The 25,641-nt window shown below is 39.6% G+C and overlaps 2 protein-coding genes across 51 annotated transcripts in view; both read left to right on the plus strand.

Moving 5' to 3' along the window:
• Positions 1–21,973, plus strand: part of LOC102119459 (liprin-beta-1) — a 176,048-nt gene extending 154,075 nt beyond the window's left edge. For 35 of the 50 annotated variants that reach the window (XM_065523935.1, XM_015430554.3, XM_074006471.1 and 32 more), the window contains 15 exons: positions 110–170; positions 530–559; positions 2,791–2,962; positions 3,428–3,460; positions 5,835–5,985; positions 6,279–6,407; positions 7,892–8,042; positions 8,725–8,836; positions 8,953–9,041; positions 13,790–13,912; positions 14,728–14,853; positions 15,442–15,630; positions 18,155–18,334; positions 19,002–19,067; positions 19,205–21,973. In XM_065523935.1, the coding sequence (XP_065380007.1) occupies positions 110–170; positions 530–559; positions 2,791–2,962; positions 3,428–3,460; positions 5,835–5,985; positions 6,279–6,407; positions 7,892–8,042; positions 8,725–8,836; positions 8,953–9,041; positions 13,790–13,912; positions 14,728–14,853; positions 15,442–15,630; positions 18,155–18,334; positions 19,002–19,067; positions 19,205–19,291 (1,699 nt within the window). In that variant the 3' untranslated portion in view covers positions 19,292–21,973. The remainder of the gene's footprint in view (positions 1–109; positions 171–529; positions 560–2,790; positions 2,963–3,427; positions 3,461–5,834; positions 5,986–6,278; positions 6,408–7,891; positions 8,043–8,724; positions 8,837–8,952; positions 9,042–13,789; positions 13,913–14,727; positions 14,854–15,441; positions 15,631–18,154; positions 18,335–19,001; positions 19,068–19,204) is intronic. The other 15 variants (XM_074006492.1, XM_074006493.1, XM_015430558.3 and 12 more) reach the window with 1 other exon arrangement.
• An 853-nt stretch (positions 21,974–22,826) lies between these two features.
• REP15 (RAB15 effector protein) lies at positions 22,827–24,022 on the plus strand. The gene has a single exon (XM_005570449.5). It carries the CDS (start codon positions 22,943–22,945, stop codon positions 23,651–23,653), a length of 711 nt encoding a protein of 236 aa, XP_005570506.3. The 5' UTR covers positions 22,827–22,942; the 3' UTR covers positions 23,654–24,022.
• Positions 24,023–25,641: the final 1,619 nt, after the last annotated feature.

Genomic DNA, 25,641 nt, shown 5'->3' on the forward strand with positions numbered 1-25,641 from the left:
TTACTGGGATTCAACCCACATGCAATTGTAGTTTCTTTCCAAGATGTTTTACTTAGAAACAGTGGCACTGGAGCCACTTATTATTAATTGTTATTGCTGTTATTTTTAGAACTTCAAGTCTGCAGAAGTCCAGCAGCCTGGGCAATCTGAAGAAAGAGGCATCTGACGGGGTGGGTTCTGTGTTTTTTGTCTGTTATCCTGAGAAAAAACTGTTTAGGGATCTTCATCTTTTCCCTTTTTGCAAATAAAACTCTCATGAAGAGCTTGTGGTTTTTAGTGGAAAATTATTAGATGTTAGGTTTAACAGTAAATATTAAGAAGTATGAATATGAAGGATTGAAAATAGTATGTAAAACCAAAAATGGAGACTTTAATAAAACATTTTGGAAAATAAATGATACTAAGATTTTGTAGCTTAGAAGTAGATATAAAATTATTTTAACTTATGGAGTTGTATGTGACAAATTCAGAATTATACAAAGGATTTCCCTAACAACCTTAAATATTGTTATTGCTTTGCTTTGAACAGGAAAAGGAATCTATTCAGAAGACATCAGAGGTAACTTTTTGTCCAAATTACAATGCAAAAATATTGCTACTTCCATTACCTGTAAATTGCTTAAATGTCTCCAGTGGATAAAAACTTTCAGAACCTCTAAAACATTATGCCAAATGAAGCCAGACACAAAGTTCACATATTATATGATTCCATTTATGTGAAATATCCAGAACAGATAAATCTATAGAAATAGAATGCAGATCGGTGTTTACCAGTGGTGAGAGGAGGGAAGAATGGGGAGAAGCTGTTCAAGGGTAAGGGGTTTTGCTTTCAAATGATGGAAATGTTTTGGAACCGGGTAGAGGTGGTGGTTGCACAACATCGTAACATACTAAATGCCACTGAATTGTGCGCTTTAAAATTGTTAGTTTTGTTATGAATTTCACTTCAATAAGTTATTAAGAAACAAAATGTTCCTAAGAACAAAAATGTTCTTAATGACCGTAACTGAGCTTCCTTAGACCTCCCCAAAAGTCCTTCTTAGATTACCATTACATTATACACCCAGTGTCCATCTAAAGCAAACATTTTGGTATGTTTAAAGATGTCATCAGCATGTGCTCAATTCTTCTTTCCCCGATGTTTTTTTTTTTTGTTTTTTTGTTTTGTTTTGTTTTGAGATTGTATCACTTTGTCAGCCAGGCTGAAGTGCAATGATGCAATTATAACTCACTGTAGCCTCAATTTCCTGTGCTTAGGTGATCCTCCCACCTCAGCCTTTCAAGTAGCTGGGATTGCAGGCATGCACCACTATACTGGGCTGTTTTTTTTTTTTTTTTTTTTTTTTAAGTACAGATGAGATCTTGTTATGTTGCTCGGGCTGATCTTGAACTCCTGAGCTCAAGTAATCCGCCCACCTCTGCCTTTCAAAGTACTGGGATTACAGGCATGAGCCACTGTGCCTGTTCTGTCCTCTGATTTTCTGTCATTAACCTTGCAAAGATTACAGCTTGATAGGCTACTTCCAGATCCAGTCTCTTGACTGTTGGCTCTTAGTGCCAGAGTTATATATGGACAGAACTGACAAAGCAGCTAGTGGCAACAGCTATAATTAAAATCCTTTTTGTCTTTTCAGTTCAATAAGTGGTTAAATGATTTTGACGTCATTGTTGAGCCAGGGATAATAATACCACTAAATGGTGCCATCTATAAACTTTTGGTTTCTGTGAGCTATAGATATATAGAGTAAAATAACCTAAAATACCTATATCCCCTCACCCTTTTCTCTGCTTCTGCAAAAAAAGAAGCAGAGGGCAAGAATTATTTCTACTTCTGCAAAAAAAAAAAAAAAAAAAAAAAACAGAGGGCAAGAATTATTAAAGAAATGAGAACAAGAAGACAAAAGCATCTTTGTATAAAGTGTCAAGAATATACAGTGGGGAAAGGACACCCACTTCAGTAAATGGTGCTGGGAAAATTAGATATCCGTATGTAGAAGAACGAAAGTGGACTCCACCTGTCACCAAATCAACAAAAATCAACTCAAGATGGATTAAGAACTTACATATAAGGCCAGAAACTATAAGACTGCTAGATGAAAACAGGGAAGCACTTCAGGACATTGGTCTAGGCAAAGCATCTTTGTATAAATACTAAAATAATATAACATGCTGTGTTACAGCCAGCTCTAATTGCCAATTCAAAGAACCAAAAAGCTCAAAAAAAGTTGCTCACCGTGCCTTCATTTTATTATTCTTTGAGGAGAATATTTAAAATAACTGGAGTAGAGTCTCCTTATACTGCTGGTGTAGAAGTTTGGACTAATGCCTGCTTTGTAAAATAATATTATATTGGGCTTCTATTGGCATAGTTATAATATAAGAATATGAACTGTATTATAGCTAAATCCATGTCATAGTTGTTGGAAAAGTCAGAAATCTGCTGCCATTATTCTGGTTATGTAATGCCTCCATGTCTTTTGAGGAATGAGGCAAACAAAATTTAAGAATATTTGTATCCTAAATATTTAAAGCCCTAAACATATTGATCCTAGATTAGTGATGAACATGTTTTCCTTGTTGCTTTTGTTGTTGTTTCTTAAGTAGCTTTCAGAATTGATTTTTTTTTTCAACTTCTGATAAGGCATTTGACATTGGCGATCGATGTGCTAGTTCAGTTTTTCTTTTGAATAAACTCATGGATGTGGCATGAGTGAGTATTTGCTGTTAGCCTGGCATGTGCTAAGGATGCTGCGCCTGAAAGCTGTTTCACTATTCTTATCTGCCTCTCAGGACAGAGCTCCGGCAGAAAGCAGGCCATTTGGGACCCTTCCTCCCAGACCCCCAGGGCAGGACACCTCCATGGACGACAACCCCTTCGGCACTCGAAAAGTCAGATCTTCCTTTGGCCGGGGCTTTTTTAAAATCAAAAGTAACAAGAGAACAGCAAGTGCACCAAACTTGGGTATGTACGGCCAAAATGCCTTTGCCCTGATTCTTCCACAAGGAGGAAAAGAGCAGTGTCTTCCCTTCCCTTATTCCCTCATTCACTGATTCCTTTCTCTTTCTCAGAAACGAAGGTGGATGACTTAGGGGGAATTTAGCAAAAAATGGTTCAGTGGATTTAATTTAGTGTTGTGAAGATATATAGACTCTCACCCTGCTCTCTCCTGTGGTATAAACTTAGTGGAAAGACCTAAAATCATGATTCCCTTTGACTTCATCATGGAGTTTCCCATCTGTTGTGACAGTGGATAAATTAACATTGACATTGAGCCTGTGTGTAACATCGGAAGCACGGTGTGCCGCATGCCTCTCCTCCACGGTGTGTATTTGGTGAGGAGGAGTCTGATCTGTGTTTCATTTTGTCATCTCTGTGTTCTCTCCATTGGGCTGCGTGTGATTGTGTGCGTTGTTGGGATATCTGAAGATCGTAAACGAAGTGCCAGTGCACCCACCTTAGGTATTGTACCCCTGCATGCCAGCCTTCACCAGCACTGTGCTCCAAACCAATCTAATCCCTGCTCTTGGCATCTGTGATCTCTAGAAAGCGATCTGACAGCAATCAGAAAATGTAGTTCTCTATTCCAGAGTGTTCTTTCCACCTTCTGCTGAAAAGGACTCTGTAGAGGCTTTGCTTCCAAGCCTAAACGCTGTTTTAACCAATGCTAGTAACACTCACTGTGTGAATAGCTTTGAGAGGACCTAGACGTGTGCAGCATTCCTTAGAGTGCAGGGCAGGAATGTCCTGGCATTGTACATTGCAGCTCTTTCACCCTGGAAGTGCATATTACCACACACTAACTCCCAGGTCCTTGCAGTCCATTCTCCATGCTTACATTTCTCCCAGCCTCCAAAAAGAAATTTTTTTAGCCACATAAGGAAGTTTATAGAAGACTTGGAATATTATAGTTTTAGGCTTACTTCTCTTAGGGGAACATTCTTCTGACGTTTTATTACTTTGAAGATGGAGATAATATTTAGTGATGACAGAAGCAACTTTACTTGATATCTGAGGCGTTATCCCACAAAGTGATTTTAGAAAAGAGGCAGCTTAGTTTTCCTCTTTGTAAGGCAGGGCACAAATTGGGGGGAAAAGCTCTCAAAATAAAAAAGAGAAATATGGTAGCTTTAAGATGAGAACAAGCTAGGCAGCATTTTCAGGGGCACCTGTACCCATCATGGTTGAAGGATTTGAATTGGGAAAGTTCCTTTGGGTTTTTCCAAAAGGTGCTGTTACCTTGTATAGATATCTACCTATCTATTCACGTGGACCAGCAAACAGGACTTCTCTCTCTGTAGAGATAAATGTCTAGAATGAACACTGGATGCATAAGATAAACTGATCTATTCAGACAACTATTTTCAAATAGTTTTTTTTTTTTTTTTTTGCATCTTTCTTAGAAGAACTGTTTTGTTAATGCTAAGAGGTAAATGCTGCTTATTATAACCTATAATCACAGCTCTGCTTTGTAGAAAAATCAACTTTCTGCAACTTGTAGATCTTGCTGAAACACTGTTCCTGTGATTTTAGTACAACTTTTACTTTCCTTTATAAAGTATAAAATCTCACTAGTTTTATACTTAGTATGGGATTGTTCACTAAGGGACAGCTAAAAGAACTGAAATAGTTAATGCTTGGAGATCTGAGAGTGGCAACTGTGGATGTGATTCTTTTAAGGTAAAATCAACAGGCACTTATTCTATGTCAAAAGAAAAATTATGCATATCCAGTTCACTCTTCTCTCAGTGCCTAGGATTTAATAGATTGGAATATATTTCATAAATAAAGAATTGCTGGAACTGGGTAACTGATTTGATATAAATGCCAAAGGAGAAGGAGTAAAAGGAAAATGACAGAGTTTGAGCTACAGTAACAGGAACAGTATTAGTTAATATTAACCAAATAACAAATAAGAACATTTAAGAGAGGAGGCCAGGCGAGGTGGCTCACGCCCTTAATCCCAGCACTTTAGGAGGCCGAAGTGGGTGGATCACCAGGTCAGGAGTTCAAGACCAGCCTGGCCAAGATGGTGAAACCCCGTCTCTACTAAAAATACAAAAATTAGCCAGGCGTGGTGGCGGGTGCCTGTAATCCCAGTTACCTGGGACACTGAGGCAGAGAATTGCTTGAACCCAGTAGGCGGAGGTTGCAGTAAGCCGAGATCGCACCACTGCACTCCAGCCTGGGCAACAGAGCGAGACTCTGTCTCAAAAAAAAAAAAAAATTTGAGAGAGGAAAAGACTCTCGGGGAAATTGGATGAGTTTGTGAAGTCCCAGATGTCCCAACACACTGAATTGGGAATATCACAGGCATTTAGATACAGGACCTGGAGAGAGAGATTGGGCTCAGAGATTTTGATCCGCTAGAGGGCGCTTAGAACAGAATCTTAAAGTGGCATGGGGGAAGAAAAAAAAGCAGGAGTGCTACAGCAAAGACACTATCAGATGACAGATGTAGGAGTGGTCATGTCAAGAAGCCAAAGGAAATGATTTTGAAGGATGTAGGAGGTAATCAACAGTACCACGTGCTATGGAAAGATTGGGAATAATTCCATCATGAATTCAAATCACTCAAGGAAAGAGTGTGGCAATCCTATCACCCTCTTTTAATCTCCAAAGGGCTTATAATTTTATTAACTTTAAACACAGTAAACTATGGAGCAGAACATATATGTGTGTTCCATTTCTAATATTTATAAGGTGCTCTTTGTAAATTACTGATTTATAGACCAACAGAAGAATTCTTAATAGTTCTAGAACCAAGAAGATTAACATCTTATCATGTTCATTCCATATTTTAAAATTCGTTGTCTGTATTCTGCTCTTGGAGTAGCTGAAACAGAAAAAGAGACAGCAGAGCACCTAGATCTGGCTGGTGCTTCTTCTCGGCCAAAAGATTCACAGAGGAACAGTCCCTTCCAGATACCACCTCCATCTCCAGATTCCAAAAAGAAATCCAGAGGTATCATGAAACTCTTTGGAAAGTAAGTAAAGCAGTGAACAAGTAGAGTGGGCCCTGTCTTACATGTTGCTTAAAGTGGCTGGAAATGGGTATGGACTTGTAAGGCCTTTGTATTCCTCTTATGGAAGGAAGTTTGGATTATGATGTGGGATTTATTAACTCATTGGGTCTTAGTTAAAGTTTAAATTTAAATGTCTATGTTAATGACACAAAGAAGATTAGTTCCGGTAGCTGCACTAGTTAAAAATTCTCTGATTAACAAGCCTAAGGCCTCCTCAGGTCTAATACTGGCCATGTGTGTTATGTCTTCTTCAGACTTAGGAGAAGTCAATCAACTACATTCAACCCAGATGACATGTCTGAGCCTGAATTCAAAAGAGGAGGGACAAGGGCAACCGCGGGACCCCGACTGGGTTGGTCTCGAGACTTGGGACAGTCTAACAAGTAAGAAGAGCCAACTGATAGACTTTTGCATCTCTGCCAAGCATCATAGCCTCATGAGTCCTGCAGTGTTAGTACTGTCATTGGGTTAAACAAAGTCATTGCTTAATGCTGTGCCTAGTGAAAGGGGACATCATCTTTAGAGCAGTGCAATTTGTCAATGGTTGATGAACATACAGAAGGTGAGGGCTGTGTGAACTAGGGGAGAGGCCAGAGCTAAAGTGTCAGCAGCATCTGTGTTAGAATGGCTCTGAAACTTAAATTTTACATAGACGGTAATTATAAGTACTCTAAAGCATAGCTTTGGAAAGATGGGATATTTACATGAGAGTATGTTCTAGATCAGACCACTTGGATTTGCTTTCTGGCCTTACCACTTTCTACCAGCTGGGTGACCTTGAGCAACAGCTTCCAGGCCCTGTGTCTCAGTTTTCTCATCATTCATAATTAGTGCCTACTCCAAAAGCTGATTGTGAAGATTAAGTAAGTTAGTATGTGTTAAATATTTGGCAGATAGTAACTACTCAAGAAACATTAGTATATAACAGAATCTATGAAAGTACTTAGAGACAAAAATTCTATCAGAATCCTTATATTTATCAGGACTATATAATATTTTATCCATTAAGATTCTAAGAACTGCTCTGACACTCTTACCAAAGTTGAGGGCTGGCTTAGAACTGCTACATTGACTCACTGTGTATAAAAGGGTGGGGTTGGCAAACATAAAGTACAAGGCATTGATACCAAATATTTTAACAGTATAATAGACTAGAAACCCTTTAAATACAGCCCCTCCCATACAGGTGGAACACTGGACATAGGTTACATCAAGGAGGAAACCCTCTTTGGCCTTCTTCAAATACCAAACAGTTTCATTTGCCATATGTTGTCTTTGAACACAGTAGAGCTCCTTGTGCTATTTAAAAAAAGCACATTCATCTTCCCCTCCGCACCCTGTCCCCACCGCGGAACAAGAACACTATCTGTGTATCTTAAGTAAAAGAAAACAGGAATTTTGCTTTGATTGTTTCCTACACTTAGTGACAACATATTGCCCTCTTCTAATTGGTTACCATATGGAAATAAACCATAATTCTGCTAAAGTTAGTTCAAATTAGACTTAAGTTTCTTTCACTCCAACTGAGTTTCCTGTTTGGGAATCCAGTCTTCAGACAACATTGGTTGAAACTGATACAGTGACTTACGTTTTTCCAATTTAGTCTTTTTCTGTAGAACTTGTTCTTGCTCTGTCACATTAAATCTTTTGTGGTTTCATTTGAAATGAGACAGTGGTCTTAGAAGATAACTTTCAACTCCAGTACCAGTTGTTCCTCCAATGTATACTAAAAATTAAGCTTTTCGTGGTCAAATGTGTATCACCAGGGAATGTCCATGTCTATTGAATGTATAGTTGTTTAAAACTCATGATAAGCCACAGGATTGGCTTTGGATTATTTTTCATGCAATTACTCATTTTCCTGTAGTGACTTGGATATGCCATTTGCCAAGTGGACCAAGGAGCAGGTTTGCAATTGGCTGATGGAACAGGGCTTGGGCTCCTACCTGAATTCTGGCAAGCACTGGATTGCATCTGGCCAAACGCTTTTGCAGGCTTCTCAACAAGATCTAGAGAAGGTGACTGCTTCTCTATTTTGTTCACACAATGGATACTGAGAAGAAGACAATGTGAATGTAGGGTTGTTTTATAGTCCAGAAAAGGCCATGAGTGAAGCCAGTAAATACTCTCTAAATAAAAATTTGGGTTTTCAATTGCTTCATGCTTATTTTTTTCTGATGGTCTTGGGAGGACCTGGTCTTGATGATTCCTTATGGAACACTTAAGCCATTGGGCATTTTAATGAAAAATAATTACATAAGCATAATTAAGTTCATATTTCTTGAAATCATTATATGGCTTTATCATTGGCCTATTTTCTCAGTGTAATATATGCAATGCACTTTGCAAAAGGAAAAAAAAGCACCCTACAATTTATGTCTAATTATTTAACATTTCTTCACAATTATTTAATATTTTGCACAAAATAAGGGTCAAATTCTTTTTATGCATGCTACAGTTCCTAGCTTACAAAGAAAAGGAGTCACTAGGGAATGCCTAACACGCCCCTAAGCTAATTGTGGTGGTCTTGGCTTTTCAGGGACCTTCGTTCAACAGCACTTTACTAGCGCAAGTTAGGATTGTCATTTAGTATTGAATTGGATCTTTAGTGCTAGCTTCATTTTGGAGAAATTTGCATCCTTTGCCAGTGGCACCCAGCCTATATAGATAGAATTATAAAGTCAATGTTTATTGTTTCAGGAACTTGGAATCAAGCATTCACTTCATCGAAAGAAACTCCAGCTGGCACTCCAAGCCCTGGGATCTGAAGAAGAAACCAATCACGGGAAGCTGGATTTCAACTGGGTCACTAGTAAGAAGTTTTTATTCTAACAAAATGGAAGAATTATATACAGAGCTGCTTTTTCTTTTTAATCACAAGAACAGGTGTTTTGTGGCACGGTAGCAACACTGGCCTCTCTCTTTTAGGATGGTTGGATGACATTGGCCTCCCTCAATATAAGACCCAGTTTGATGAAGGACGGGTTGATGGTCGAATGCTACATTACATGACTGTTGTAAGTGACTCACTCCTGGGGTTTGGGGGAAGAAAACTTTTTTCTCGAAAAATGCAGAAATTGAGTAAGCCAAACACAGTGTAGTGATTACACCAGAGTTTGAAGCTGTTGCTTGAACTTGAGGAGAGTGGCGGGCATATTTCCTGTGAAGTTGAAGTTGTAGCATTTGGTGATTGTGACTGAACAGCCTTGGGATAATTTGAAACCCCAATTTAAGCTAAGTGAAGCCTAATTTAAACTAAGCTCTCCAGAAAGTTGATTTTATATGTAATACATTCAACAATGTAAACACTGAAGTGTATACTTTGAATGGGTACATTTTATGGTATGTAAATTATATCTCATAAAAATATATATATATATTTTTTTATTTCTTTTGAGATGGAGTCTTGCACGGTCGCCCAGGCTGGAGTGCAATGGCACAATCTCAGCTCACTGCAAGCTCCACCTCCCAGGTTCAAGCCATCCTCATGCCTCAGCCTCTTGAGTAGCTGGGACTACAGGCCCATGCCACCATACCCAGCTAATTTTTTTGTAGTTTTAGTAGAGACGGAGTTTCGCCACGTTGGCTAGCTGGTCTCAAACTTCTGACCTCAAGTGACCTGCCTGCCTCGGCCTCCCAAAGTGCTGGGATTATAGGCATGAGCCACCACGCCCAGCCCAAAGATATTTTTTAAATAGAATATAGAGTTTTTAAGCCCAAGCTGTTTCTAAGTTATGCGTTTCTATGTGCAGTGACCATTTGGAAGAGCCCACCCTTTTGACCTGACATCTTCCAGGACTTGTCTTCTCCCTACCTTTCCACTCTGGACAACTGTTACCTGAAACCCTATCACCCGTCTCACTTCAGCCCGGTTCTGCTACAGCAGGAGTTAACTGGGGTTAAAGGAGGCGGGAGGAAGGCTAGACTTCCACTCTGGTTCCTTCATTATGGTACATTTCTAGCCTTCCAGCCAGTGTGTAGGACTATTCCCTGCTTGACAGCAGTGGGAAAGATGGATTCCAGGAGAACTTTGTTTTAGGTTCCATACCACTATTAATATTCTACTTAAAATTCTCTTATTTTATTTTTTTTTTAATTTATTTTTAATTTTTTTATTTTTGAGATGGAGTCTTGCTCTGTCGCCCAGGCTGGAGTGCAGTGGCGTGATCTGGGCTCACTGCAAGCTCCCCTTCCTTCCTGGGTTCACGCCATTCTCTTGCCTCAGCCTCCCGAGTAGCCGGGACTACAGGCACCCGCCACCAATGCCCGGCTAATTTTTTGTGTTTTTAATAGAGATGGGGTTTCACCGTGTTAGCCAGGATGGTCTCCATCTCCTGACCTCATTATCCACCCGCTTCAGCCTCCCAAAGTGCTGGGATTACAGGCGTGAGCCACCGCGCCCAACCATGTTCTACTTAAAATTCTTTTATTCATTTGTTTATTTTGGAGACGGAGTCTCACTCTGTCGCCCGTGCTGGAGTGCAGTGGCGCAATCTCCGCCTCCCGGGTTCAAGTGATTCTCCTGCCTCAGCCTCCCGAGTAGCTGGGATTACTGGTGTGCACCACTGCACCCAGCTAATTTTTGTATTTTTGGTGGAGACGGAGTTTCGCCATGTTGTCCAGGCTGGTCTGGAACTTATGACCTCAGGAGATCCACCTGCCCCAGCCTCCCAAAGTGCTGTGATTACAGGTGTGAGCCACTGTGCCCAGCCTAAAATTACTTTATTTAAACAGCTTTTTGTGAAGTAGGCTTTAGACCCAACTACCCTAAGTATAATCTTTTTCAAATAAGTGGAAGGTTTTAAACAGCCAACTTAAGTAGGCATTTCTCAATATCAAAAAAGTTGGAGTTCAGTTCATGGATTTTTCTTCTCTATCATTGAACCCAAGCCCCTTACCTTGATGGGCACATCATGTAAACCTGCATGAAATAATACTAATATGTGTAGTATGTTGCACGTTTACTATGTGTCAAACATCCTTTTAAGCATTTTGCTCATATTAATACTGGATTCTCAACAACACTTTTAGTTAATATTACTAATTTTATTATAGTGTGTATAATATATATTAAAAAGTTTTTTAAACTTTTTATTTTAAAATAATTTTAGATTTACGGAGGAGTTGCCAAAGATAGAATTCTGTATACCTTTCACTCAGCTTCGTCTAATGTTAACATCTTACACAATCATGATTACATTCCTCAAAACTAAGAAATTAACGTAGATGTTAATACAGTCAACTAAACTGAAGACTTTATTCACATTTCACCAGTTTGTCCAGTAAGATGCTTCTTCTGTTCCAGGATCTAATCTGGGGCACCACATTAAAAAACACATTTTGTGACTTAGGACTTCTGGGGTCAAATTTTCCAGGGTCATTTACTCTTTTATAGCCAATTCATATATGCTGCTTGTGATTTTAAGCTTGAATTTGTTCACATATATACTATATAATTATATAATACTATATATACATAGTATTATACACACATATGTAATACTATAGATACACAGAGTATGTGTGTGTATATATACATACATGTGTGTATATATATGTACACGTATGTGTATATGTGTGTATTATGTGTATGTGTATCTACATATACACACACACACATACTCTGTGTATCTATAGTATTATAATACTATTATTATCCCTACTTTTTTACATGTATAAAGGAAGGAATCCAGATATTGGGTAACTTGGTAACCAAATTTCCACAGTTAGCAATAGAAAGTCGGAGAGAGTTTGAACTCAGGCTGTTTCAAGATCCCTGCTTTTAATAGCTCATGATTATGACTAGAACACATTCAGTAAATATTTGCCTCCCTATCTAGGTGTGAATATGTTCACCCTGAGAATGTGAACAAATTCAAGCTTAAAATCACAAGAAACATCTGTGAAATGGCTATAAAAGAGTAAATGACCCTGGAAAATTTGACCCTAGAAGTCCTAAGTCACAAAATATGTATTTTAATGTGGATTAGATCCTGGAACGGAAAAAGGACTTTACTGGACAAACTGGTGAAATGTGAATAAAGTCTGCAGTTTAGTCGATGTTATTATCATCCACATTAATTTCTTAGTGTTGACGAATGTAATCATGATTATGTAAGATGTTAACGTTAGAGGAAGCTGAGTGAAAGGTATATAGGATTCTGTTCTATCTTTAGCAACTGCTCCACAAATTTAAAATTATTTTAAAATTAAGTTTTTAAAAATCCAGAATTAAGAAGAAAATCACCCATAAATTGTTTTGATATAAAACTGTCTCTGTTTAAAATCCTTCAAAGTATAAAGAATTTCAAAAACAATTAACATTTTAATCACACTGTAAACATTGTGCTTTCAGATATTTTTGAAGCTGATAGACTAGTTAGATGAAAATAGCTCACACTGAAATGTTTGCAATGGGTGTCTCAATCCTAGATTAAAATAAGTACTTTTTCTAACATATGTTAAGATGCTACTTTTAAGGAATTACTCCAGAAAAACTTCAGGAAATAATTTTTGCCCAGTTAGTAGCCGCAAGGATATAAACTGATTAATATTTTAATTAAATATTTCTGTAGTAGATTACATTTTTTTTTCTTTCTTTCATGAGAAATGTTTTATCAGAAAGGTGTGTCTAAAATGGATGTTTTCCTTGTTTATTTTCTGGGTGTGTTCGGAAGTAGACTGGTGCTTATCTTAACACTGCCCCTAATATCACCTTCTTCTGAAATAATTTGTTTTGGTGTGTTTGGTATATTTGAAAATATTTCCAAGAGCCACAGACTGGTGAAGATTCTTCCTTGAAGGGAGCGGGGGGGTTGACTGGCGAGAGATAGATAGATAGATAGATAGATAGATAGATAGATAGATAGATCTAACTTATAACTTCATTTTTATTCTCTCTTAACTCTGACCAAAACCTTTGCAGTGATTGATATAGTTTTGCCAAAATTGTTCACAGTGTCTGCTAGATAAACCATAATAATCTAGAGCTATTCAATAGCAGACAAGTCTTTACTAAAAAATAATCTAGAACTGGAGAATTATTAAGGTCAGGGAGTAGTATAACAAGAGCACTGTTCTGATTTTCCCCAAAACTATGACGTGCTTTAGTTCAGAAAACCAAGCCTTGGCTAGGAACGGTGGCTCAGGCCTGTAATCCCAGCTCTTTGGGAGGCTGAGGCCGGGGGACTCCTTGAGCTTATGAGTTTGAGATAGCCTGGTCAATATAGTGAGACCCTGTCTCTCCAAGAAAAAAAAAAAGAAAAGATGAAAAAAGAAAGCCAAGCCTTGATCATGTCCGCCAATAAGCATCATTTACTCTTCGCTGTCTGCTGAAAGGAAATAGAGAGGGCAGTTTAGCCAATGCCTAAGTGCTTTATCCACAGATAAAGTTCTCAAAACTAAAGAGGAAAGAAATAAATTCTCTGTTTGTAGTATGTGCAGATCAAGTCAATGCAGATCACCTTTTGTAGTGACCCAGCAAGTGCTTGTCAAACTGTGGTTTTCAGAGCCCTGGGGTTCTACAATCCTATCTCAGAGCATCAGGAAGAGAGAGAAACAGGTGGAAGGCAGCTTCATTGGCAAAAAATACTAATTTGGGGTTTTGGGGAAGATTTTGTTCCAAATGGGAAAGTGGGTTCTGACAAGCCCTTGGGGCATATTGGTTTGAGGGGCTCTTCGTTTACTCCAGTTTTCTGAGATTCCCAAGAACGTCCCCCTGCTACAGGCCAGCACAGTGAACTCCTCCTTTTGTTCTTTTTCGCAGGATGATTTACTGTCTTTGAAGGTTGTGAGTGTGCTACACCACCTCAGTATCAAAAGGGCCATCCAGGTCCTAAGGATCAATAACTTTGAACCAAACTGTCTACGGAGGCGGCCATCTGATGAGGTAGCGTTTTAAGATTGAGGTTTATAAGCATGCACTTCCAGGCATGGGACTGTCCATATGTCAAAACTAAGAGCCATTTTTCTTGGAGCTTGCAGGAAAAGTCTTAAAATTCAGCCTCATTTACTTCTTAGGCTTTTTCTGTGTTCCTTCCTTTTCTCTCCATGATGGTTCCACTTGTATAACTAAAGCTAAGGGTTCATTTTCAGTTATGCTTCTTCCTTTTCTTGGGTGTATTTTTTTTCCTGATTCCCTAATCCGCAGAGATAAATATCACTATAAAGACTTCCTTTTCTGGCCAAATGTAGTGGCTCATGCCTATAATCCCAGCACTTTGGGAGGCCAAGTCATATGGATCACTTGAGCCCAGTAGATCAAGACCAGCCTGGGCAATATAGGTAGACCCTGTCTCTACAAAAATAATAGTAATAAAAAATTAGCCAGGCATGGTGGGTGCACGCTGGTGGTCCCAGCTACTCAGGAGGCTAAGGTCGGAGGATCTGCCCAAGCCTGGGAGATGGAGGCTGCAGTGAGCCCTGATTACACCGCTACAACTCCAGCCTGGGTAAGAGAGTTAGACCCTGTCTTAAAAAAACAAAAACAAAACAAAGAAACAAAAAAAGTCCTTTCCTAAACCAATGCTTTATTAGTATATAAGAAAACTTGAAACACAAACTATGACAGAAATTCTTTAAAAGAGAATTTTTCCCTTTCTTTATGCATTTAGTGGGATGTTGAGTAACTGTACCCCATGGAGCAGACTTTTTAGACAGAAAATGCAATTTAATACTTAGGATCTTGGTTGTGTGTTCCCACAGAATACCATCGCCCCCTCAGAAGTTCAGAAGTGGACTAACCATCGAGTGATGGAGTGGCTGCGCTCCGTGGACTTGGCAGAATATGCCCCCAATCTCAGAGGCAGCGGTGTCCATGGTGGGCTCATGGTAAAGCTCTGATTTAATTTCAAACTGACTTACTTTGTTTCCTTTAGTCTAGTGAGTAGGATAGTATCAATTTTTGCTTATCATAATCCTAAAGTCATCTGACGCAACCCTCCTGCCCTATTTCTAGTAAATCTTTACTTTCAGAGTATTTGTATTGATATCTTATAACTCTGGATTGAATTTAAAGCCGGTTCTCTTTTATTGTCCTCTTTCATGTCAAATAACATGTAGCTTCTTCCTCTCATATGATCATGTTTGAAAACCCCTGCAAGGATGCAGATTGTATTTCTGCACATTGATATTGCATAAGGAGTTGGCTGCCACGGACAGCACCCCAGAGAGGTAGAGGACTGATATTGGGATGCCAGAATCCTGGATTTCAGGACCAGCTCTATCACTCACTAGCTTGGGCAAAATGGAGAAAAGATATGTAAATTAAAGATCAAAGTCCATATGGTGTCTACCTCACCAGGCTGTTGAGAGGATCATTGGAGATAACCTAAGAGAAAGAGCTTTGCAAATTATAAAGCACAATACAAACATGTATGATTTGTGGTGACTTTTGACAAGCTTATTTTTTTTTAACAGGTTCTAGAGCCTCGTTTTAATGTAGAAACAATGGCTCAGTTATTGAACATCCCACCCAATAAGACTTTGCTGCGAAGACATTTGGCCACTCATTTCAACCTTCTGATTGGGGCTGAGGCACAGCACCAGAAGCGAGATGCCATGGAGCTGCCGGATTATGTACTTCTAACAGCTACTGCCAAAGTGAAGGTTGGTTCAGGCTCATACAGTTTAATAATTGCTTGGCGCAAAGGCAACATTTTGTCTGTTACCTGTTTATTCTGTTTTCTGGGGTTTGCCAAGTTTTGTGGATGAGTTCCTTACCAGCAGATGCAGGAATCCTCAGCGCTTAGTTGTCTTGGGAGAAAGATGTTGGCCGAGAGACAGTTCACAGATAGCAGAGAGCTTTATTGAAGGGAAATAGGGAGCAAAGAGCTTATTGTAAGAAAAAAAAAAAAATACAGGGGCTGATCCTGCAGGGAAAACAACAGGGTCGCAGTAGCAGTGTTTATGTAAAGGGACAGTACACTCCAAAACCCGAGGCACAGCGGGCTGCTGAAAGAGAAAAGAGGCCAGGAGTTGTGCGTCGGGTTTGTATGATGTCCAGTTTTTTCTTGAAGCTCTCGCCTCTGTGTTAAGTCCCTGCCTTTTTTATCTCGTTTTCCTGCTCCTGCCTTAAGTCCTTGCCTTTTCCCTGCCTAGTTCCCATCCTAGGTTTGTGGGACCCTCCCTTACTATAGTTGGTGCACATGCGTGGGCTGGATGTTGGCTGCAATTCTACCTAAAGGCTGCATTGCTCATTCCCGCCGCCCCCAGGAAGGTTGTATAACAGTCAAATCTATACGTACTGTGCCTGCATTTCTCTTAGGCATTCTCCTTTGCCCTCTTGCCTTCTTTATCGGCATGCAGCTAGCTAAATTCTGGCAGGTGAACTGCAGAGTGAGTGATTATTGAGCATCTTAAGGGATGTTCCTTTCTCCACAGGTATTTCTCCTCCTCCTCCTCGCTGCTCATAGGGAGCATGCATGTTTTGGGTGGTTTCTGGGGTGTGAGATTTTTCCGGACCTCTCTTTTCTCAGGGGCTTCCCCTCATGTCTGGCTATCTGCCTACTCTAACAAATTGAAGAAACAGTTGACCCTTGAAGAACATGAGTTTGAATTGCACAGGTCCACTCCTACTCAGATTTTTTTTTTTTTCAAGCAAATGTGGAGGGATGCAAAACCCACATCTAGGGAGGCTCGACTTTTTAGGTACACGGGTACGCTGGACTTGAGTATGTACGGATTTTGGTATACATGGGGATCTTGGAACTAATGTTCACTGAGGGACAACTGAGTATATATCTTTTAAAAGTATAATAATTAAGGGAAGGTACCCAGATAGCTCAGGCAGTAGAGCATCAGACTTTTAATCCGAGGGTCCAAGGTTCATGTCCCTTTTTGAGTGCTCCCTCTTAGGTGGGCATGGTGGCTCATGCCTGTAATCCCAGTGCATTGGGAAGCCAAGGCAGGAGGATCATGTGAGTCCAGTAGTTCAAGGCTGCAATGAGCTATGATTGAGCTATGAGCATGCCACTGCACTCCAGTCTGGGCAACAGAGCAAGATTCTGTCTCTAAAAAAAATGATAACGCATCATATTGGCTTCCACAATCCATGTATTGGCAGTGCAGAGAGTCCATAACTTGGGTCCAAATATTGATTGCAGTTGTTCTGTTTTTATAAATCAAGTGTAGAATAGAGATTTCTCTTGTACAGATTTAGCTTCTCTGGCTTATGATTGACCAGCCTTGTAAATAGGAAAAGATACTTTAAAAATGATTGAAGGTAGGCCAGAAGAGAATGGATATTTCCTAATTTACCTGGATTTATGGGTCATACCAAATTTAGATTACTTTTTCTTCTTTAAAATTAATCCTAGATTAACTCTTCTAAATATGTTATCTCAACCAACTTGTTGGGTTATGAGGTCCTCCAGAAATTTGCGCCAAAGTTCTTTTTAATTTTTTTTTTACCCCCTCTATCTGCCTGAGTATCCAATGACCAAGATGGAGTTTCTCTTCTAAGTATCACTGAAGTTTCCTCTCCAGAAAATTCTTTTAGCAGTCACCAGTCCTGTTATGGAAGCAAAATAGGCATACAAGATAATTATAGCCTCACCCAAAGAAAAAATATAGTAAGGTCTATTCTATTTTGCTAATCTTAGATTGAAAAACCTTGCAAAATTGGATTCAGCCATGAGAAATCTCATTGCATTAAGTCCTGTCTAATCAAAACTATGAAGCCAGGTGCAGTGGCTTGTGCCTGTAGTTCCAGCTACTCTGGAGGCTGAGGCAGGAGGATCCCTTAAGCCCAGGAATTTGAGGCCAGCCTGGGCAACATAGCAAGATTCTGTCTCTAAAAATAATCGTAGTGATGTAATCAAATTATTCTTGCCATATTTTGTTTATCACAGTGACTATTCAGCTAGTTGGCGTGAATAAGAAGAATAAGATTAATTTTCTGAGATTCATAACAAGGGTCATTTATCATTGCATCATTTATATGTCTGGGATGCCCTTTCATTTTTATCCAAATTTAAACATCCAGTTAATTTTCTCTCTACCATGGGGTAAATAATTAAATTACACATGTAGGAGGAAGGGGGTAATGCAAAAATAATTACATGTTATCAGTCCTTGATTGTACGAATTTTATCAAATCCTTTGGATGTTTTTGTTTGCTTTTCTTTTAAAGCCAAAGAAGCTTGCCTTTAGCAATTTTGGGAATTTGAGAAAGAAGAAACAGGAAGATGGTGAAGAATATGTTTGTCCAATGGAATTGGGACAGGTATCAGGAAGTGCATCTAAGAAAGGATTTAAACCTGGTTTGGATATGCGCCTGTATGAGGAAGATGATTTGGACCGATTAGAGCAGGTAAATCCATTATATACCTTTTTTCAAGTGCTTCCATCATTCAGACACTAAATGGGAGCTTTGTATACTGTGTCTGATCGAGGACATCTTCTTCCAATAACTAAAAATACAGATAATAATAAAATAGTAGTGAACATTTAGAGATCGCTTATATGTTCCAGGCACCATCCTAAGCACTTAATGTATACTATGTTTGTGGTAACCTTAAGACATGGAGAGCATTGTTATTCTCATTTTGGAGATAAGGAAACTGAGGCACAGAGAGCTAAGTAACTTGCCCAAGGTCCCCAACCTGTCTCTTTGGCTCCAAAGCTTATGATATTTACCTATATTATGCCATCTCTGTATTAAAACATGTTAGGAATGGACAGGTTATTCTACCTAGCCTTTTCAGATTAAAGTCATGGGACTGCATATTTCCCTTCTAATCAACAATGCTTTGGTACTGTTAGCAAAGGCATTAGACTAGCTGTGTCAGTAAAGTGTCTCTTCTAATTTTTCACTTCCGATTGCAGTGGTGAAAGGAGATTATCACCAGAAGTGTTCTGTTGCTCCTACCCCATTCAGTGCTATTTGCATTATTTCCTCTTAGACTTTTGTTCCTCTCGCTGCACTTTCCCTGACATTGTGAAAACACGTATGTCGTGTTATGGTTTGTTCTTTGCAGATGGAAGATTCAGAAGGGACAGTGAGACAGATAGGTGCATTCTCCGAAGGCATCAACAATCTGACAGTGAGTTTGTGAAATGAATTGAAAATGTTATTCTATAAATGTCTTTTAACAACCCCAGAGGACCACATGTCTCTTGGAGAATGTGTAGTTCTGAGCTCTTGGCTCTCAGTGTGACTCCCTGTCTCCTTGTTTTCCAGCACATGTTAAAAGAAGATGACATGTTTAAAGATTTTGCTGCCCGTTCCCCCAGTGCCAGCATTACAGATGAAGACTCAAACGTTTGACCGTAGCACCTGGAGGAACATTAGGAATGCTTAGTCTTTTTTCTACTTTCTTTTCCAAACACTCACAGTATATACAACAGGCAGCGGATTGTCTATTGTTTGTTGTTCCAACTTCTGCTGTTGAGAAGTTTAAACAGGAAGCAGGAGTAATGTGCCGATTCCGAAGTGGCCACAAAAAAATAAGACACTGGTGAATGAGAGTATAATTGTTTTTCTTCTATTTAATGTAAAAATCTGTGATATATTATATTTAAAGTGTTGCATTTAAGATGAGTATTTTACCAGAGTGTTTCCGTTCACATCCGTAGTATGGAGGATTTGGGGAACAGTAACCAGGATGTGAATGATTTTGTCACATCAGTGTTCACTGGAGCCACCTAAGTAGGACATTATATGATTTCAGAATCAATATGTGGAACTTCTTTAAGCATTCAGTGTGCCCACTAAATGCCAGCCACACTTCCACTTGCCTCTTACTGTCTTATTTTTATATATTTTTCTAAATATATGTATATATACAGTACATAGAAAATAGAACATTTATTTTGTGACCTAAGGACGATGGTGAAAAGATCACGTTTTCTAAACAATCTGGTGATCAGAACGTTCATATACCAGCTGGTTTCTGAAGAAGTCAGAATGATCTTTCTCCATACTGACTTTTAACAATGTTGATCATTGAGGCTAAATTAATATATATGAAATATTCCTTTTTGATGACACCACAAAGTTGTTGAACAGTTTAAAAATTTCAACCTTAATCTTGGATCCCTTTACCTCATATGGAAGAACTTGAGGGACATTAGTATACTTTTTTTTTTTAAGATGGAGTCTCGCTCTGTCACCTAGGTTAGAGTGCTGTGGCATGATCTCGGCTCACTGCAACCTCTGCCTCCTGGGTTCAAGCCATTCTTTTGCTTCAGCCTCCCAAGTAGGTGGGACTACAGGCACGCACCACCATGCCTGGCTAATTTTTGTATTTTTAGTAGAGACGGGGTTTCACCATATTGGCCAGGCTGGTCTGGAACTCCTGACCTTGTGATCCGCCTGCCTCAGCCTCCCAAAGTACTGGGATTACAGGCGTGAGCCACCATGCCTGGCCTTTTTTTTTTTTTTTTTTTAAGTGACAGAGTCTCACTCTGTCACCCATGCTGGAGTGCAGTGACGTGATCATAGCTCACTGCAGCCTTGAATTCCTAGGCTCCAGTGATCCTCTCACCTCAGCCTCCCCAGTAGCTAGGATTACAGGTGTGTGGCCTCCCACCCCACCCCACCCTTCACACCTGGCTGATTTTTCAAACATTTTTTGTAGAAACAGGATCTCACCATGTTGCCCAGCCTGGCCTCAAACTCCTGTCCTCAAGTGATCCTCCCGCCTCAGCCTTTCAAAGTGGTGGGATTACAGGTGTGAGCCACTGTGCCTGGCTTGAATACACTAACTTGAATACATTCAGAATCACCTCCTCTCCCCAAAATGCGTAGAAATAGTTTTTGAGGAAACCAAAAGCAAAGCAGAAACCTTTACAGTATTGTTTCTTTTCTCTTTGTTAACTATGTCATTGCATCAAAATACTAACAGTCTGCCTAAACATGTTCATTGTACATTTCTCAGGCTATCAATGAATGGAGCTTTTTAAAAAGTTGAATATTTGTCTGAACATTTTATTTCAAAGTTCAAAAAAACAGAGGCTGCAAAATTCATTTTATAATGGCTATTTTGTGATGATAAGACGCAGTTCACGTTTTTCTGTAGCACTGGGCCCAAATATTCTTTGTAAAGAAAATCACTGCAGCAAAAATTGTTACTGTGTTTATTATGTTTGTAGAAGTATTAGAAAAATATTCTATTTTTTATTCAGTGCTACATAATTACCCATGGTAGCCAACCCGACAAAAGACAGGTTTTCACAAATTGAGGTGGAGGTGGGCAGTTCAGTATCTGCCATTGGACTTGATTATAAACTGTATTTGAATATCAGTGGTGTTATCTTTTAAGTTGTCAGCAAGTTACCAAGTATTCATTAAAGAAATTGTGATATCAAATTACTGTTTATTCATAACAATTGATTTGATGCTAATAATAATTTTCTTTAAACTCTACCATTCATTATGTGGTAACTGTATTGGACTTACTTTATTTGGATTTTATTTTAATGTGACTAGATGTCACCACTTGAAAAAATCAATTTGTTCTTAGAACCTGGTTGAAAACACCAGGAGACTGTTACAGATGTCAAATTTTTTTTTTTTTTTTGAGACGGAGTCTCTCTCTGTCGCCCAGGTTGGAGTGCAGTGGCGCGATCTTGGCTCACTGCAAGCTCTGACTCCTGGGTTCACGCCATCCTGCCACCTCAGCTTCCCAAGTAGCTGGGACTACAAGTGTCTGCCACCATGCCTGGCTAATTTTGTTTTCATATTTTTAGTAGAGACGGGGTTTCACCGTGTTAGCCAGGAAGGTCTCAATCTCCTGACATCGTGATCCGCCCACCTCGGTCTCCCAAAGTGCTGGGATTACAGGCGTGAGCCACCGTGCCCGGCCCAAGTATTTTTTATTCAGGACGGCATAACGTAACTGATAATATGTAATAAAGTTAAATTTTTTTATGATGTGTTTTATTTACAAAATATACACTGCTGGTGTTACCATATGAAAGGAAATAAAGTCAATTGATAATTGCTTCATTTTTATTGCCCTTATTTCATTTTCCGTTGTTCATAGTAATAGGCTTTGTTTCTGATATAGAAAATAACACAATCTCTTTATAAACTGCCATAAATTTGTTTGAATGGAGTTTATAACGTGTATCAGCAGATAGGAATTTGAGGCCTTTGAGAAGATTTTGTAGGAAAAGCAGCAACTGAGCTGGGGAATGAAGAATATGGCAGAAGTAAAAGAAACACACAAACAAAAAAGAAAATAGGAAAAGCAAATGGAAATGACTCACCTACAGACTGGAAGAAGTTAGTTGTAGAAAGAGGTGTATGGATATTTAAAAAACTAACATAGGGCTGGGTGCAGTGGCTCATGCCTATAATCCCAGCACTTTGAGAGGCCAACACAGGAGGATTGCTTGAGCCTAGGAGATCGAGACCAGCCTGGGCAACATGGTGAAACCCCACCTCTACAAAAAATACGCAAAAATTAGCCAGGTGTGGTGGTATACACTTGTAGCCCCAGCTGGGGTGAGAAGATCACCTGAGCCCAGGGAGGTTGAAGCTGCAGTGAGCCATGATTGCGCCACTGCACTTCAGCCTGGGTAGCAGAGTGAGACCCTGTCTCAAAGAACGACAACAAAAAGAACTAATGTGCCATTTTTACTTTTACTAAAACTTGGAAAGAGGAAACATATGTTGGAAGAGATTACCAAAGGTTAAAAGTAGAGTGAATATAACCTAGCTAGAACAGACGTTTTGTGTGAAATTTAGTATCTTTAATAAGACAGCAGGAACTGAATGAATACAACACACCCAACTGACAAACAGAACATGTTTATTTAGCTGTATGTATATACGCTTAACTACACCCAAGGGAGCTGTAGAGTTAGAAAAACATGAACCATTAACAGATGTGACCTCCTTGCAGAACTTTTACTTTGAAAAAGAAGTACTCCTGAACCAGATTCACATGTGTGATATTTGGATGCAGAGAAAATGGGGCAGAAAGCATCGCAACAGTTGGTTCTGAAGGACAGCAAAGAGGTGCCCATCGTCTGGGAGGTGGTCAGTGAAGCTATAGTCCATGCAGCTCAGAAACTGAAGGAGTACCTTGGATTTGAATGTCCTCTGAGTCAACTCTGCCCAGCTGCAAATACTCTGAATGAGATCTTCTTAATCCATTTCATCACTTTCTGCCAGGAAAAGGGAGTTGATGAGTTGCTGACCACCACCAAGATGACCAAGCACCAAGCCTTCCTATTTGGCGCAGACTGGATTTGGACCTTTTGGGGATCCGACAAGCAAATAAAGCTTCAGCTGGCAGTACAGACTCTGCAGATGTCTTCACCTCCTCCTATGGAATCTAAACCTTATGACCTTTCCAATCCAGAACCAAGGGTAGAGGAGTCTTCCTGGAAGAAAAGTAGATTTGATAAGCTGGAAGAATTCTGTAACTTAATAGGAGAGGATTGCCTGGGTCTGTTTATCATCTTTGGTATGCCAGGAAAGCCTAAAGACATCAGGGGAGTTGTCCTGGACAGTGTCAAAAGTCAGATGGTGAGGAGCCATCTGCCAGGAGGGAAGGCTGTGGCCCAGTTTGTCCTGGAGACTGAAGATTGTGTCTTCATCAAAGAGCTGCTCAGAAACTGTCTGAGTAAGAAAGACGGGCTGAGAGAGGTGGGCAAGGTTTATATTGGCATTCTCTGATTTGGATATGTATTATGTGACTGGCCTGTAAGAGGAAAAGAAAAAAGATTCTAATAAGCAAGCTCATCTATTTGCATCATTCCAGCATGGGATTTTTTTTTCATTTGTTTTCCCATTGATCGAAAATGATTACTGGGATCAAAGTATATTAATGCCACAATTACAGAGGGAGAGAGAAAGAAAGAAAACTCTGGCTCTGCCTATGATTTAAAAACAGTTCAGGAAAAGTTATAATTTAGTTTAATATTTCATTCACTTATTCAGTAATAAAAATGGGAAGAGAGATAATAAAGTCACATTTAAAGTTTGATTTGCAAAAAAAAAGTGTCTTTGTTTGAAATAATAAGTCTAGCACTCAAACGTATAAAATGTGTTTTTGCATCTGTTGGTGGGAGATGGGTAGGGTAAAGTAGTGGGTAAGGCTACAGAGCAGGTTTAATTACATTTGTAACATCAGTTTCAAGCCATGCACAGTGACTTACGCTTGTGGTCTTAGCTACTCAGGAGGCTGAGGCGGGAGGATCGCTTGAGCCCAGGAGTTTAAGGCTATAGGGAGCTGTGATTGCACCACTGCACTCCAGCATGGGCAACGAGTGAATCCTCATCTTAAAAAAAAAAAAAAATAGTTTTGGTTCAGGACTCCTGAGCAAAACTCACATTGTTCTTTTCCTCTTAACACTTACCTTATTCTGCCTTCTCCCTAGCTGCTGTCTACACTGAGAGGACTTTGATGGGATTGATGGGATTTGAGATTCACTTTAGTGTTAGCTCTGCCTATGATTTTAAAACAGTGACCTATAAAACTATTCCTTTTAATAATACTTGTTTAGCCTTTGCAGTAAGGAAAATGTATTCACATATAATAACCATTTTTGCTTAAAAGCCACTGTGGGCCGGGCGCGGTGGCTCAAGCCTGTAATCCCAGCACTTTGGGAGGCCGAGGCGGGTGGATCACGAGGTCAGGAGATCGAGACTATCCTGGCTAACATGGTGAAACCCCGTCTCTACTAAAAATACAAAAAACTAGCCGGGCGTGGTGGCGGGCGCCTGTAGTCTCAGCTACTTGGGAGGCTGAGGCGGGAGAATGGCGTGAACCCGGGAGGCGGACCTTGCAGTGAGCCGAGATCACGCCACTGCACTCCAGCCTGGGAGACACAGTGAGACTCCGTCTCAAAAAAAAAAAAAAAAAAAAAAGCCACTGTGGAATTATAACAGTACAAAGAGGAATCACTATTATTTATTGTACTGGTAAGTCAAGTCAGATGCTTTACATATATTAGCGTGATTTTCATGTATCCTCCGTGACTCTAAGCGGTTTCTATTTGCCAAATCAAAGAGGCTAGATAACGCATAAATCTATTAAGTGGCTTGTAACAAAAAAGTAAAGTCTGCCCAGTTACAAAACCCATATTCTACCGTCATGTAAAGAAAATTCCCTGTAAGCCTATAAATTAAGTAAAAATCAATTTAAAAAAAAAAGAAGAAGAAGAAGAAAAGAAAATTAGTTAGCCAGGCAGGGTAGCTGTGATTCCAACAATTTGGGAGTCTGAGGCAGGGGGATTGCTTGAGCCCAGGAATACAAGACCAGCCTTGGCAACATGGTGAAACCCCATCTCTACAAAAAATACAAAAAGTAATGGTGATGTGTGCCTGTAGTCCCAGCTACTTCGGAGGCTGAGGTAGAGGGATTGCTTGGGTCCAAGAGGTCAAGGCTGCAGTGAGTCGTGATAGCGCCACTGCACTCCAGCCTAGGCAACAGAGCGAGACTCCATCTCAAATACATAAAAAGAAAATTCTCTCATTTTAAACTACTGGAATTGCTGAGATCACAAAGGTGTTCACCTGCAAAGATGCTAGCTGGTTGCTGTTGTCATTTTTCCTCCATTTCCTGGCCTTAATCTGTGGCTACTTTTCCTGTTCTTGAACAACCTGTTTACTGATATGCAGCCATTAGAAACATGAGCTGAAGCCTTTCAACTGCATCCAAC

The sequence above is a fragment of the Macaca fascicularis genome, chromosome 11, assembly GCF_037993035.2.
Source record: "Macaca fascicularis isolate 582-1 chromosome 11, T2T-MFA8v1.1".
Taxonomy (NCBI): Eukaryota; Metazoa; Chordata; class Mammalia; order Primates; family Cercopithecidae; genus Macaca; species Macaca fascicularis.

Bases quoted from the DNA above. Each gene is read 5' to 3' on its own strand.
- REP15 (XM_005570449.5), top strand. From the start codon at position 22,943: ATGGGGCAGAAAGCATCGCAACAGTTGGTTCTGAAGGACAGCAAAGAG.